The sequence below is a fragment of the Pseudopodoces humilis genome, chromosome 2 (assembly GCF_049639895.1).
Source record: "Pseudopodoces humilis isolate 2021_Gansu_Grassland_sample_001 chromosome 2, ASM4963989v1, whole genome shotgun sequence".
Taxonomy (NCBI): domain Eukaryota; kingdom Metazoa; phylum Chordata; class Aves; order Passeriformes; family Paridae; genus Pseudopodoces; species Pseudopodoces humilis.
Genome location: NC_142201.1, coordinates 40,123,949 through 40,140,024, shown reverse-complemented (window position 1 = coordinate 40,140,024; position 16,076 = coordinate 40,123,949). Strand labels below are relative to the sequence as shown.

The following is a 16,076-nucleotide window of genomic DNA, read 5'->3' as shown; positions in this document are numbered from 1 at the left end:
CTAATTTCAAGCCATCTCATTATAAAAAAATAATATATAAACATGGCTGAAACAATTCACTGTCAAATATTTCATCGTGCACCTGTTCAGAAATGTTAAACGTACCATGTGCACTGACTCCAGGAAGAAGCCAGTGGCATTAAAAATCCTCTGAAGAATAAGTTTCTCCAACTGTACCGCATCCATCTCCTCTCTGGGAAAGGGCACGCCATTAAACAGCACTTGAGGCAGTGGGCCCAGGCCACTCTTCTTATAAAAGGTTGCTCCTGCCTGATCAAATCAGAAATATCACAGGATTAAACAGACTGTAGCTGACTGTAGTAAAAAAATGAAACTAATGTCAAGAGAGGATGAACTCTAATCTCCAAGCTCTCTTCACTGTCACACCTTGTCACGAGTAGCAGGATCAAAACAAAAAGCATTTAGAAACCAAATGGGACAAATGGGACTCATTTGTCAAACAGAATGACAAAAGAAATTATAGATCCACATACGTTGCTGTGAACTTTTGATTTATCATCTTGCTGAGAAACTGTCTTTTATTTTGCTTAACATTCTTAGCAAATAAAAATAAAAATGAAGCAAATAACATCAGAGAAGAAACCTGAGACAGTTAAAGCTGTTTTTACCAAAGAAAGAAGACTAAAAAAAACTTCAAAAGGTTTTTATGTTTGTAAATCAAGCTTTATTTGATAAGAAAGCAGAATTCAAGAGAGACCCCTTGACATGCCTATTAGAAAAATACTTGTGAAAACACTCCTGAAAGCAGCAGGCAAGAGTAAATTTTCATAGTGAGAGTAGTAATGCAGAAACCTTTACAACATTTCTATTAATGACTGAATGGTGACTGAAGAAAAATTTGACTCAAAGTTGCTGTATTTACTTGCTTTAACATTCAGCAACATTTCAGCTTAGTTCATGCATTGAGTTGTACACAGGGCAGTATTTCATACTCAGCATAGCTCCCAACGTACCTTCCTCTCTTCATCGTATTCAGAATGAACATCCAGGATACTCTGAACATCAGCATGGGGGTACTCACTTCTAAGAACATGTTTCACATCATCTACTGTCAGAACATTTCCATCTTTCACTTCATGGTACATCTGTAAGAATTATAACCAAAAGAAATTTAAAAATGTAGTAAGTTGTCAAACAACTTGATTAAATTAATAGAAGTAAATAAACAACAAATAAGTATAATATTTTTATAGTGCTCTAGCAAATTTTATATTGGTATAATTTTATATTGCTTTTATTGCTATACTGCAGTTTTTATACTGCTTTAGTAATTACCACCATTGCACATATTCTCAATTTTTTGTAAGAGCACTGTTCTGATTGATCTATTATTACACCTTTAGTCTAAATCTGAAGTGGCAAAAGAAATAAACCTATGTGAGCTGAATGTGAAAGGTTATTTCTCTCTACTAATTGGAGAGGTAATCTAAATTCTCTCTATAAACTAACTAGGGTAGTTACCTAAAACCTATTGTATACGACATAATAGTTACCTATAAACTAATATGGGTAGTTAATCCACAGTAATCCAAGCCTAAACTAGCCAGTGACACTTTTTGCTACAGTGATAATTTTCCTTACCAATGTTATTTTATGTCATAGAGTAATATTTTATTATTTTCATCATACATACAATAGAAATTCAAAGTGAAAATTATTCAATCCATTTCTCTTCAAATAAGAAACAACATTTTCCTCTACTCTGAATGTCTCAAACTTTATTTTATTGCTTCTATTTTTGTTATCTTTCAATTATATTTAGCATACCCTCCCTTTTTATATTACGGAACAAAGTAAAAAGAGGAATACAACATTTTAAAAAGCACACTGCAAATTGTATTTTTTGATCTACTCATGGATAATTGCTATCCATGCATGTCAGCTCCCTAGCATTTGTGGATTTCTCTTTTAGGGTATTCCTAGTTACTTCAATTCCTTTAATCTTAAACTCTCTAGGTTTGTCCATGATACTGTGACATTTTCAGGCACTAAACGTAAAACCAGAAAACAATTGGAAGAAAAATTGTTATGTATAAATACCATATTCTCTAACTTTTACCCACAGAGCCTTTACATAGTGACTCATCTTACTTCTCCTCCATTCATCTCTCATCTCTGAAGTTTCTGTCTTACGAGAATCTGCATTCTCTCCAAAGTTAACCTGTCTCATTAAGCTGCAAGCCTAGAATACTTCTGTGTTTTCTGCACCCATAGACAGCTCAAACATGACCAAAGAAAAGATATTATCTTACTGTTTCACTTCCTACACTCGACAATAAGAAAGGGTTTTTCAAATTTTATAGGACTGCCAAAGTGACATTAAAATCCCTGAACTCCAAAAGACACAGAACACAAAGACAGGACTATTACATTAACACAAATAGTACAGAATACTTGTTCATAATACTGAAAGCTGCAAGGCATGCATCTACTTTTCTATGTTATTGAAGAAAGCCTGTCAATAGGCAAAATTACAAGACCAAATTGGCTTCTGCAGGAGGAAAGTACTTCTGCAAATAATTCTATAGACTATTCAGGCTATACATGTTTTTAATACTTCATTTCTTCATAAAGTAAATGCATATGTCTCATGCTATCACAAGGTAGCAAGATCCTAGCCATATAAAAATTAATGAATTATAAACCAGAAGTAAATAGCTGATTTCTTGTGAAAGAACTAACGTTAATTATTGACATAAAGGCCTGAGAGGTGTCAGATTCCTCTGCAATGTAATTAAAAGTTCTCCAAAGAGCTACTCCAGCATCTTCATTTCCATCAATTTCTTCTTTTGTACTTAAAATGAAAACAATTCCAATTCTATAGAAAAAATAAAAAGAGAACATACATTTTAACACAATATCTGCTTCACACACATTTTAATACAAACATAGAAGAACAAAATGTTTGCATTCAAGTGATCTGCCCAGCACTTAGAGATAAAAACTCTGTACCTTGGTGGTGTTTCCATGGCTCTGGACACAGGAAACCAGCCAGACATCCTTTATCAGCCCTACAGTATGCTTAAATTGCCAACGATGTACTTACTTTACATACACCTTTTAAAGGTGACAATAATTAAGATTTCTGTGAGTCAATAGGGTTTAATTCACAGTACTTTCTCTCCTTATCTGTATGAGGGTTTTGACTCTTTGCATTCTTACCATCATCTCTTAATGGCTCAAGTCTTTGTTTTAGTCTGGGCAGTGCCTGTCTTTTATTTTTCCTGAACAGGATATCTCGAGTAGATGCATGAAGATGTGCTAGGGTACTGATGTCCCATCATCAGTGTGTGCCACTCCTACTAGCCCTTCTCTCTCCTTTTTTAACCTTTTGAGCATTGCACCACCCTGACATTGCCGTTCATTTTCCACTCACATCAGTTTTAAACACATCTACTACTAATCCCTAAATTTTCATTAAATGAAAGAAAAAAGAGAAAAAATGGCCTACTGGAGGTGGTGCATTGACAGTTTTCATGTAAAAAGCCTGGACTGAGACGAGGCCATAGTATCTTTATGGTCCCTTCCAACCCAAACCTTTCTGTGAAAACACACAGAACACTGCAATCTGTCTTTCATTATGCTTTTGTAATTGAATGTTAAAAAATAAAGAAAAACAACAACAAAAGATAAGAACTAGTAAAATTTTAAAATAAAATGAAATAGCTGTAATTTATTAAGGACACAAAAAGCCATTTCACAGGAAGATTTTAAATATTTAACATGCAATTCATCTTGCTGAACTTTGGATATCCTTCTTTATTAAACTGTGGAAATAAATAGCCATTCCTGAGACCAATTCACTTTTTCTCTCAACTAGATATCCCAGGTCAACCAGACTGTTCCTCAGAAGTGTCCCTCTCTCAAACAATGACTAGTTCACTTTCAGAAATTCAAAACTCAGTGAGGATAAACTCACTTTGGTCTTTAAGTGTGTATATCAAAACAGTATTAGATAAAACAACTGCAATTGAAAGAACTGAATTTTAAAAATTCTCTGAAAGCTTGTTTTACATACTAACTACTTTTATTAGAATGCAACTTTGCAAGGGCACCCAGTGGGACTACTTAACAAGATAAAGTTTTATCAGAATTTTACAGTTCATTTTACACATGCTTAGGTATGTTATACCTTGCAATCTATTTGCTTAAGAATACTTAATACCTGAGTAAGCTTGACACAAATAAGTATGTCTTATTACAATGTTGTTGCATTGGACTTAACTCGAATTCACATCCTTGTCTAGTAGAATAGAAGATTTTTCCTCAAGACTTTCAGTTTTCCTTACCTAAGTGGTACATAATGATGATGGAATAATTCTGCCAGCTTTATATAATCACCAGTATCTTCTCGGACAGGATCAATAAAAAGTACCTAAGAAGAGAAAATATATCAGGCATCTGATATTTATTCTTGATGTCTGCTTTTATTTTTTCTTCAGATATAAAATCTAAGACAAGAACATTAGTTTCCAGAGGAGCTGCACGCTCCAGCTGTTTTCAATTTTTTAGTGCATTCATTGTAAGAAAACATTAAGACTATAAATGAAAATAACATCAGAATTAAGGAATTTGGACCAAATGGTGAAAATAGGACTTAACCATTTACTGAACCTCAAACCAAGTGATCCCATTTTTCTCTTTTTGTGACTCTATGCCATTATGTTGTTTTTATTAATAAACTCCATATTTATTTGAGAAAGATATAATGCTGATTTTTCTGTTACATCTTTTAATGAACTATCTTCTGTTTTGTGAAAAGCAAACAAAAATTAATCAACAGAACTTGTTGGCTAAAAACTAAGTAGAACATGATCTTTCAGAAAGAATTCTTCCTTCCTGTCTCACCTATCTTTGTAGTCACTTAGTGTAGCTTAGAGTATAAACTCAGATCTTTCAGGCATGCATAGAATCTAAAACTGGAATATGTCTGCATAGGTGAATTATTCTTATGAAGATTTAATTGGACATCTGTACCTCATTTATTCAACTTTGCACTGCAACCTCCCCTTACAATTCATCAAATTTGCTAGAGTAGCTGAAATGAAGCAGAATAACTTTAAAAATTTTGAACACCCCCTTCAGATTATAGTGAAATGGTGTGTTATAGATTTCTATAATATAGCTCTTATATTTAACCCTGAATACATAATGCAATCTACATCATATTACACACATCTTACACTTCATTATAAACACACATTTTTTATTAACTATTGCTAGTATTTTCATTTTCTTTCCATACACAAACTTCGTATCACTTCAAGCAACTACATCAAAGACAAAGGGATCATCAAGTGCACCCTCAACTTGCAGAGCATTGCAGAGGACACCAAGCTAAGTGGTGCAGCTGACACACCTGAAGGATGGCAAGCCATTCAGAGGGAACTGGATAGGCTCACGAAGTGAGATGTCCATGGGAACCTCACCAGTTTCAACAAGGCTGAGTACAATGTGCTGCATCTAGGCTGGGGCAACTCTCGGTTTATCAACAGGCTGAGGGATGATCAGATTGAGAGCAGCCCTGCTGAGAAGGACTTGGAGGGTGCTGGTGGATGAGAGGCTGGACCTGAGCTGGCAGTGTGCACTCATAGCCCAGAAAGCCAAATGTATCCTGGGCTGCATCCAAAGCTGTGTGGAAAGCAGGGCAAGGGAGGGGATTCTGGCCCTGTGCCATGGTGAGACCCCACCTGGAGTGCTGCATCCAGCTTTGGGGTTCCCAGCACAGGAAAGACATGGACCTCAAGTGGGTCCAAAGAAGGGCCACAAAAGCAATCAGAAGCTGAAGCACCTCTCCTGCGAGTATAGGGAGACTTACAAGAAGGAGAGGTTTTTTTTACCAGTAGTAGAGACACTGTAATGATAGAACAAGAGGTAGCAGTTTTCAACTAAAAGAGGGCAAATTTAGACTGGATATGAAGAAATAAGGATGGTGAGACACCAAAGGTATTACAGGGGAACTGGTTGCTCAGAGAAGCTGTGGATGGACCACAATTAAAATTGTTAAAGGGCAGGCTGGAGGAAGTTTTGGTTCCAGGTTATTGCAAGAGAGCTGGACTATAGAGAACCTTTAATTAAAATTGGGTTTGCAACCCAAACCATTTTATGATTCTAGGGTTTATAAGATTACCTTTTGTAACTTCAATTTAAATCAGCAATAGCTGCTTCCTTAGCTTACCAAGTGATACAGAATCCTAGAGGAAAAATTAAGCTACAAGATAGTAATTATTAGTATGCTCTCTAACTGAAATATCTTTTATTCCTCAGTTTATCATCTCTAAACCATGGACAGCTATCATTACCTTCCCTCACGCTTTAATAGTAGTGAATTTTCCATACCATAGCATGGAACAGAACATAAAAACTCTTCAGAAAACTGTGCCCAAATCCATCTGCAAATCAAACTAATAACCATGTATGACTCACTAGATAAAGCAGTATTCCCTACTCTTAGCAGATCCACATAGTAAACTAAACAATATATCCAGCATGTGTATTTTTTAATAAATTGTCTGCACACATATTAACATATATACTATGCAAAAAACTCAAAGTTCTTCAAACTTACCAAATTATATAAATTGCGTTTAATCTCCGGTAAAAATCCAGGAAATGTAGGTTTTAGCAGTGCCTGATAGCTTTCAGGCCATGTGCTATAGCTGTGATCTTGTTCTATATTATTAATCCACTAAAACAAAAAAACTGCCATTTAGAAAATATGCACTGAACACTGAGAAAAATATATAATGGGCATAATAATACTATAAAATGTCTCCCTTTCTTTTGTTAAATATTAACAGAAAATAGCTTCTACACTTTATTTTTTCTTTTTAATCAAAATGTTTTTAACACAGTACACAATAAAACTAATACTAGATAGAAAAGGAAAAGGGACCATTAGTACTGTGTATAAGGATGTGAATAAAACCATTTTTTGTCAACTGTGAAAATTACTTTCACAGTGCAAACATCAAAAAAATGTATCACACAGATGTGTGTAACACAGCATAACCATCTTGTAATCCAAGTACAGTATTTATCTTCAACCTGCAGCAACAGAACTTCAGACAGATCAAATCAGCCAATTTACATGCGGCTGATTTGTTCTTCTAGTCCTTTCTGTGCAAGCTGGGGCAAACAGAAGAATGAAATGCAGCTTTTTCAGTTGCAAGAAAATAATATTTTAGTGCCTTTTCCCCTGGTATATAACCTTTGTAATGAAACCTGTGTAAATTCTGAAGGGTAAAAATCACAGTTATTGGACAGCTAGAAACAATATATTTAAGTGGCTCACAATTCACTTATCATACTTTTAAAGTACACTTAGAAGTCTTGCATAATATGAGATATTATGTAGTATTATGTAGCTACATTAACTGCTATAAAAGACAAAGTCTATAGTTTGGAGTGTGCAACTACTCTAGATGTATTTTTCTTATCCTTTAAACACCCTATATCTTAAAATTTTATTAAGGGATAAACTAGAGAAAACTACTCATAAAAAATACTGAAGGGATATTACCCTTGAAAACATTTTAAACTGCTAACTTTTATATGGCCTTATGCCTAGTATTTCAATTGTAGTACAAAAAAGAAAAACTATTTCATACAGAGACTTATCAAAGATGTAATCTCTAAATAAATAACTTTAGTTACTTACTATTATCGAAGAGTGGCGAATATCTAGCGCATAATTATCTGTAGGATGTATATGCAACCTCATAAATGCACTCAGGATCTCCCCTTTGATTCCAAGTTCATGAAGACCATGCATCGCTTTTCCTTCCAGTTTAAGAATCTCTAATATACTTTTATATTAGTAAAGATAAAATACTTAATGTCCACAAAGAACTTTTGTCATGACAAAAATTATCTTAAAAACTAAGAACAATCTTCATGTTAATAGTCTTAAAAATATTTTCTCTTTATATTCTCCCACAGCCTAATGTTTAAAACAACATCAGTTAGTAACATTGTATGGCTCTAACTTATTTCAAAACATAATTACAACAGATTATACAACTCTTTTATTCATTCAGATCTATTTTGTATGAAGCAATTTTATCCATCTTTAGTAAGAAGTGGCAGGACAGCAGAGTGAAAGCTTTCTTGCTGCACTCTCCTGCCTGAGGCAGAAATCCAAGCTGGAGTACCCGAAGAAGCAGCTTTGCAAGTGAGTAGAGAAGCAAGCAGCACGTGATGGAGACACAGATGAACTCTAAGCCTGCATCATGGCAGAACTCTGAAAACAGCACAGGGGAAACACACAGCCAAACCCTAAAACCTCCCAGAAGACCCAATGGGACTCTGGAACATCTGGTGCAATCTGAAAGTTTAAATTTGAGAATAAAAAAACCTCTGAAGTACTCCACAGCAGAACAGAGATGGCAAGACTTTTTGACTGCCTTCATGTCTATATTTTCCTGATCTTTAACTAACAGGGATAGGAAAGCATTAGTTACTTTTTATAAAGTGATTTTCATACCTTTTTACAAGCATACGTTAGATTCCTTCCATTTCCAAATTAATTTTACGTGGTGAGTTGTAAAATTATAAGAAAATTAGAAAACATATTGCAAGAGAAAAGGCTATTCTCAACTACTTAGACAATACTCAAAGCAAAATCACTGTAAATCAGTATTCCTCCTACTGGAATGCTTCCTTGCTCCCAAAAGCTGAGTATAGGACCACGAGCACAACTCCCCAGTATCAGTAATTCTGTGACCTTCAAACAAAATGTACTATCTTACCTAAAGGGATCATGAACATCCAGGTCTATATGAAGGCCATTTAGAAATAAATGTGCTTCTCCAGGTTGAATGCCAAGTGTTTCATGAAAATGCTAAAAAGTAAAAAGCACTGCTTACTTATTTAGGTATATGTCTACACTAACACATATAAACCCCCTTAAGTAATTCTGCAAAACAGACGCATCTGTTCCACACAATTTCTTTGCTGACCTGAGTGTTGGAAAAATATTAACCACACATTTTATGAGTGCTGTTTAATACACTTCAGATGTACAGATACAAATGAAAACAACTTACCTGTACAAGGCAGAGGAAAGGACACATTCTTAGTGTTTGCCAACAGAATGTGAAAATACACACATACAGAAATACAGCTTGTAAGTCTTTTAATTATTTCTATATATCCATTCAGCAAAGGGAGAGCTTATGTATGTCCCTCAGACCTCCACTTGAAACCAGCTTTCTCAATAATTTAACGTCTCTCAATTCTGAAAAATGTGTACTTGAATTGTGTCAGAGAATTAGGACAAACAGACCAGAAACTTAAAATCTCGTCTAACAAAGGGACTATGGAAAAACACAGATGAGATAGCATATCTTTGCTTGGCAAATAAGAAAAAATATCCACAATAAACAAATACAAGATGAAGGTGATATTTAGGGAGTAAAACATGTATTATAATTTTCCTACAGAGAGCCCTGAGGCACAACACTATTCAGGCTGTAGCAAGATAAGTGACAGCAGCAACAGCAGTAGTGTATTCCAACTCATGACAGAAGTAGCAGTCAGATTTCAGGATCTGCCTTTATTCCCAATGGAGAAACAGAAAACACAAAAAAAAAACAAAAAAAATGAATTGAGAAAGAAGTAATTTTTTTTTTCCAATTTAGTTCCCACTTGCTAAACAAAGTAAACATGAACAAAAAGTGTACTTTAAGAAAAGCATGCCTGCAGCAAGGAAGTCAGGTTCAGTATATCACTCCAGATACAAACATCCTACAACTGGACAAATGAAAGCAAAAATGTGAGAACATTGAAAGTGGTATTATTTCTGTAAAGCAGTGGGGTTACTTTCACAGAGTTAAATGTAAGTCGGAAATGTAAGCTGGAAAAGAACTGAGCTGAATTGCAGAATGGTTAAGGTTGAAGGGATCACAGTCATCTGGTCCAATCTCCTTCCCCAAATAAGGTCTTCCTAAAACATATTGCACAGGATTGTGTCCAGATATGCATTCTTCAATATCTCCAGTGAGGAATACTCCACAACCTCTCTGGGCAATCTGTTCCAGTGCTCATCACTTGTAAAGTATAGAAGTTCTCCCCCATGTTCAGGTGGAACTTCCCCATTCATCAGTTTTTGCCTGCTGCCTCCTGTCCTACTGCTCAGCACCATGGAGAAGAGCCTGCCTCCATCTTCTTAACACTCTCCCTTCAGATATTTATAGATATTGATAAATTAGAGCTGAGATTCTTAATACAATTTTGATGCTAGATATTTGATTGTCTAGAAGTGCATCCACTTTGTCATAAAAACATTGATGGAAGGAGTATCTAGGCATCCAACACTAGAATATTAATATTAATATGATAATATTCATGTAGTATTTTCTTGCTAAACTTCAGCAAATCATTGCATTGCAAGTTGTGAGTTCAGTTTAATGAGACTTTATTTTTTTCTTTTATCTATAGAAGTTATTTGTCTATTTCTTGCTTAGGCATCAACTCATTACACCTAAATCATCACGTCTTTCACTTTTAATAACTTTATTTCCTCCCATTGCATTTCCTATTCAACTTTCATTATCTTGAGAGGGAATCATCCAGTTACACACAGCATGGGATCATATCTCTCCTGCTGCTAGATGGATGTACTACAGTTCAAGAATGCACATGACAATTTATTGTGCTCAAGCAGCAGTGTTCAGGAAGTTTCCTTACTTTTATTCAAAAAAATTTAGTTTTTAGCTGTCTAAAGGCCTTTAGACTACAGACAGGATGTGACCTCAGATGAAATTAAAACTTGGTGTGATAGGTGCATAACATCTTCCTAAAGTTAATGTAGTTAATACATTAATGGAATCATAGGAGTGATTCAGCTGACCAGCCACACAGATATCCACTGTAATTTGTTTCAGATCCAAACTTTAAGTAACTTCTTCCAATCCTTATATTTAGCAATGGTTAGTTGACTGACCTTTACTTCTTTTTTTTTTCCTTGCACTTCGTGGTGGAAGAGTAGTTTTTGATTAAGCAGTTAGTTTTGATTTTCGTGTTAAGAGAGCTGCAACTAAGAAAAGTCATTGTCAAGACTCCATCAAGAAACAGGAAAAGTCCTGATACCAACACTCATGCTCTGGAGGAATTACAATCATCTGGGATTTGTTTTGCTTTATGTTGACTATAATCCTAACAACAAGGAGTTACAGGGAAAAGTGTATCTTAGCTGTGTACAGAAAGCAATGAAGTGCAGACACCGATTTCCTCCCTTCAGCAAAAACTACAGAAATTCTCAACACTGCAAGAATTAAGAGGCCTGCAGTTGAGCCCACTCTAAGATCTCTGTGAAAACCCACGGATCAAAGATGTACCCTGCACACAAGAAAGTTCAACAGGTCAGGGAGGTGAACTGCTGAAACTGTTTTGAAAGAATATGGAAATCCTCTGGAGATACTAGTCTTTGCAAGGCAAGAGAAAAAGGCCTAATGGATACAAAGCAAAATGATATATGGAAATGTTGCAAAAGTACAGGAGTGACATAAGTAAGGTATAAATCCCTTTCACTACAGTGGTTGGTCAGTCTTAACACCATGTGAAAATATGTGTTCTGAAGATCAAGAGACTAAGGACAGTACCATGGATGTAATGTCACATGACCAGTCCTACAAGAATGGTGCCTAACATTTAACTGCAACACTCAACTTGAAAGAAAAAATCCAAACTAAACAGAGACAGACATCATTAATTCAACAAATATTAAGTAGCGTCTCAGAATAAATCTCAGATCAGTCAAAATCACAGGAACAAGGACTCCTCACACGGTAACAAGGAACAAAAGATGCAGTGAATCAAGAATGAAAACCAAACCACCATCTGCCACAAATGACATTCAGAACACTTTGCAGAACAGTGCAGAATAGTGTGAAAAAAACACTTTTGCATGTGTGATTCTGAGAGAGTGAAAAGCTCAAAGTTAGCATGTGCTGACCATAACAGAAGCAGCAGGCCTGGATTGAACACCAAAACTATAGAAAAAGTAACTGATACCTATGTTGCTTTCCCAGTACACAATCTGTGACTCAGCTCAACACTCCATGAAAATTGTTTGGCCTTGCCTAATTGGGTAAAATCAAAATAGAGAATGGAAGAAGTTTCATGAATAGCAGAAAGTGAAATACTTTAATTGCATATTTAAATGTTACTTGTCTCAAACAGATTTTTAGAACAATTAGCTCTTTTTCTCTAACAAAATCCATGAAAGTCACTGCAGTAAAAAAATCTCCAAAAGCAGCAATACAATAGCAGTTCAAATGTCCATCTGAAGAAATAAAAACAAACCTTCTGATTTTCTTCTATTTCATTTTGCATTTTCTTGTCTACAGGTACTCTTGTCAGTGATCTGTTAAAATAAAATATTTGCATCACTCAACCACTGTATTTTTAAAAAATCATTATTTTATGTGAAATTGGTATTTTAATTAAACATCCAATGCACTGTAACTGAAGAACGCTGTGCTTAAGTCTTTAAAAGAAGAGTATCACAGTACCATAAGAACTGAATTTTTATGAGAAATATTGTTCTGTTTTACTCTAGTAAACCCAAGTTTCAGATTAAGGCTAGTTTTTTCTTGCAGTAATATCATTGATATATTTTTTACCACTCTCAATCTTTCCTCATGGCTTGTTTGCTTTTTTCTGGAAGTATGTTATAAAAAAGTAAGCTGTTTGGTCATCTAAATTATTACCTGAATACATACCATATTTGCATATTTTAAGTTACTATTACTATCTCCATGGTATTCAATTTTACAGCATGGAGAGCCATGGATTTTTCCAGACAAAGGCAAGGAAAACATGCAAAGAATGACCACTTTAAAATTAGCTGAGACATAGAAAAAATAAATTTGCAGACAGAGACCCTTGAAAATGTCAAACATTTACAGACAGACAAAGTTTAGTTTCCTTAGTAATTCCATCTTTTGAAGGTAACACATTGATTTGTCTTTTTTACCTTTCATGAATGTTCTGGAAGACTATTTTATCATCCTCTGCCACAGTGTATTGTATGTAAAGTTTATAATTATCAGGCTTATCATAAAATTTTCAGAGGAAAATTAACCTCTCCGTGTTTTTAAAAAAAACTAAACCGTATTAACCTAATTCTGACTGTCCTGATAAATGCCAAAATAAATATTCTAGTTGCCTAGGTGAATATTTTTTTCAAAACAGGACTGTACATGCTTTAGCAAATTTGTATGGGGCTTTGAGAAAAACCGGAGTCATCTTAAACCTGAAAGTTAACTAAGCAAACTGAGAATGATCCTGCTAACCCAGTTTCAAAACTTGTGGATAACAAAGCATTTAATAAATCCTCACCTCCTCCCCAAAGAAACTAATTTAGAATAGATCTTATAGGGTCATAATGTTAACATTTGTGAATGATTACTAAATAGCAAGTAACAGAGCATTATAATACTTAATTATCTGCTCTTTAAGAATACAATAATATGAAAAGTATACTCAAAGATGGAAAGTACCTCATAAAATGAATTATCAAAATGTTGCCATGACATATATCAGCTGGTACACTGTCTACATCTGATGACATTTTGTAAAATCTACCTCAAACTAGCCTTTTCAACTGGAAATACTGAGACACAAAAATAGAGATGGTAAATTAGAAAGTGAAAGAAAATTTCAGAGGAATGGTATATTAGTTGTTTGGGTTTTTTTTATGGTCTAAGGAACCCCATTTTTAAAGAACATGCAGTATTTTATTTTCATAACTATAGTTCTAAAACTTGTATACAACCTTTTAAAACCAAATTTTGTGAAATAAAAAATGGCTGTTTTCATATAAAATCTGTCTGAAACTTACACAGTTTAAAAGTACTATTATTATAATGATCAGCTATTTCTCTAAAATGATTAAGTAATGTCTTTATTTCCTATTTATTCTAGTTTTTTTCCAAATTAGTATTTTTGACTCGAGTTTAGCATGATTAGACTATTAATGAAATATATTCTGTGCACTACTTTTATATGATGACTCTAAGTTGTCAATGCAGACCTACTAACTTTAAATTATTTAAATACTTGTCATCGCTCATGTTACAAATAACATACTAGATTGGCACGTTATGATAAATCATGCAAGACAGAAACCATTATTCCCCTTTTAGTAATTTTAAAGTCATCTTATACTTTTACCCAGAAAATATTTGAAGAGTAGGTAAATTGAGGTAATGCCACAAATACACGAAGGGAGTTGGAGTGGAATGAAACAATTTAATGACTTGTAAAAGCAATAATTTAAATGTCACTTGGCACACTTCAAAATGACTTTTTTCTGTCATTTAAAGAACAGAACTGGACTTGAAGTTTGACATTATGTATGTTTCCACTATCTCCTACTGGAAAGCTGAATTTTCTGATTGCTAATCCAAGTGATAACTTATACCATACTATTTAATAATAATTATTCTTCAAGCATTATAAAAGGCATATTGCTTCCTTGACACTAGATGTTAGAATGGTAGTTTTTCCACTATGGTGTAGATTTTCTCTAACAGACAATTGGGGTGACAATGAAATACTGTGATAATTAAACAAGAGTGGCAAAATGTGAAAGCACGCTGAGTTAAGAACCCTATTTAGTATCACATTTAATTCAGTAATTCAAGCAAATATTGCTGATAGGATTACATGGAGAACTTATTAAGTATGAAGTAAAGCATTTCTCAATTACAATACTACTGGCTAACAGGAAGAACAATTTTTCATATTAGGACAGCTACAATCAGGACATGTCCATTTATTTACTATTTATCTGGATCTTCTATTAAGTAATCTGTTATGGAAGAAAGATCTTCCCCAGTAAGAACACTACCATACATTGGGCCGGGGCCCAATTTCAGCAGCAATGTTGTACTTAGAACTAATGTGTGTGGATCCCCACAAAATTTATTAATAGTATTTTGCCTCTTTCCACTGTGACTAGTTCTGTTACTAATTCAACAAAAATTTTCACCTAGGAAAATATCAGTCCAGTAAAATCTATGAGGACTAAGCGCCTGAAATTAGCATGTGCTCATGGCATCTCCTGCATCAGACAGGAAACATTTAAGAGAGTGATGATGAGCTCTCCCTGGAGTTATCTTCTACTCAATGAAATTGCCTGGAATCCATCTAGCTAGCTGTCAAACATGAATATCTGACTGCAGGATTTGGATATAAATCTGTATTACTGTCATTACAGTCAAATGAAAACATAAAAATATCATTTGAAGAAAAAAAAAGCTTAAATATCTTACCTGGCTCTTATTGGGAAGTTCTGAGCAATGTCCTTCATTACCTTTAAGGCATCATAAACAGGGGTAGACATAATTCGAGTAGCTGCTTGAAAACTAAGATCTAGGGTGGGAGGAGGAAAATAAATAAAAAAAAATCACTGGAAATACCACTCAATCATTACTGCCTATAGTCAGAAAACTGTTTCATATACACAATCTCACTATTTACATATTTTATGTTTCAGTCATTGATTCAACAGTTATGAAAGTTACATTATTAAAGTTGAAAAACTGGTCACATGAAAGTTGGAAATACTAAATTCAGGCTTTTCTACAGAATTCTGCTTGACTATCTTGAACATACACATTGTATATGTAATTTCTAAATTTACAGAAACACTCTGAAAAAGCCCAGACCATTCGCCACGAGGTATTAAGCCATCATCAAAAGGGTAGTACCACACTAAAACCTAGACACCAATCCACAGATACCCAATAACTGCAGAAAGAGCAAGACCTTCCCAGATCCAGGATTTGACAAGTTTTTCAGATAACAGATATATTTAATGTAGAAAGCTGGATTGAGCATGTGAATTTTACAATTTTCAAAAGGAGCTGCAAATTCACAGAGAAAATGGTGACTCATGAATGGAAAGTCAAACTACTGTAAAATTTCAGTTCTCATAAACACATAGCACATTTTGAAAGGGATTTGTTTTCCAAACTAAGTAAATTTTCAGATAATGGGACAACTTAAAATTAATCTGTCTATCCACTGAAAAAATAATAATGAAA

At 34.4% G+C, this 16,076-nt stretch overlaps 1 protein-coding gene across 6 annotated transcripts in view; it reads right to left on the bottom strand.

The window, feature by feature from the left end:
* The window catches only part of UGGT2 (UDP-glucose glycoprotein glucosyltransferase 2), an 83,981-nt gene that overhangs the window by 45,644 nt on the left and 22,261 nt on the right, over window positions 1-16,076 (bottom strand). For all 6 annotated transcript variants that reach the window (XR_015771845.1, XM_005516800.3, XM_014251877.2 and 3 more), the window contains 9 exons: window positions 15,303-15,402; window positions 12,328-12,388; window positions 8,772-8,863; window positions 7,682-7,829; window positions 6,590-6,709; window positions 4,311-4,396; window positions 2,704-2,839; window positions 975-1,106; window positions 106-270 (listed from right to left, as the gene is read on the bottom strand). Coding sequence is in view for 5 of the 6 variants with exons in the window: in XM_005516800.3 (XP_005516857.1) it covers window positions 106-270; window positions 975-1,106; window positions 2,704-2,839; window positions 4,311-4,396; window positions 6,590-6,709; window positions 7,682-7,829; window positions 8,772-8,863; window positions 12,328-12,388; window positions 15,303-15,402 (1,040 nt within the window). In the remaining variant the exon portion in view is untranslated. The remainder of the gene's footprint in view (window positions 1-105; window positions 271-974; window positions 1,107-2,703; window positions 2,840-4,310; window positions 4,397-6,589; window positions 6,710-7,681; window positions 7,830-8,771; window positions 8,864-12,327; window positions 12,389-15,302; window positions 15,403-16,076) is intronic.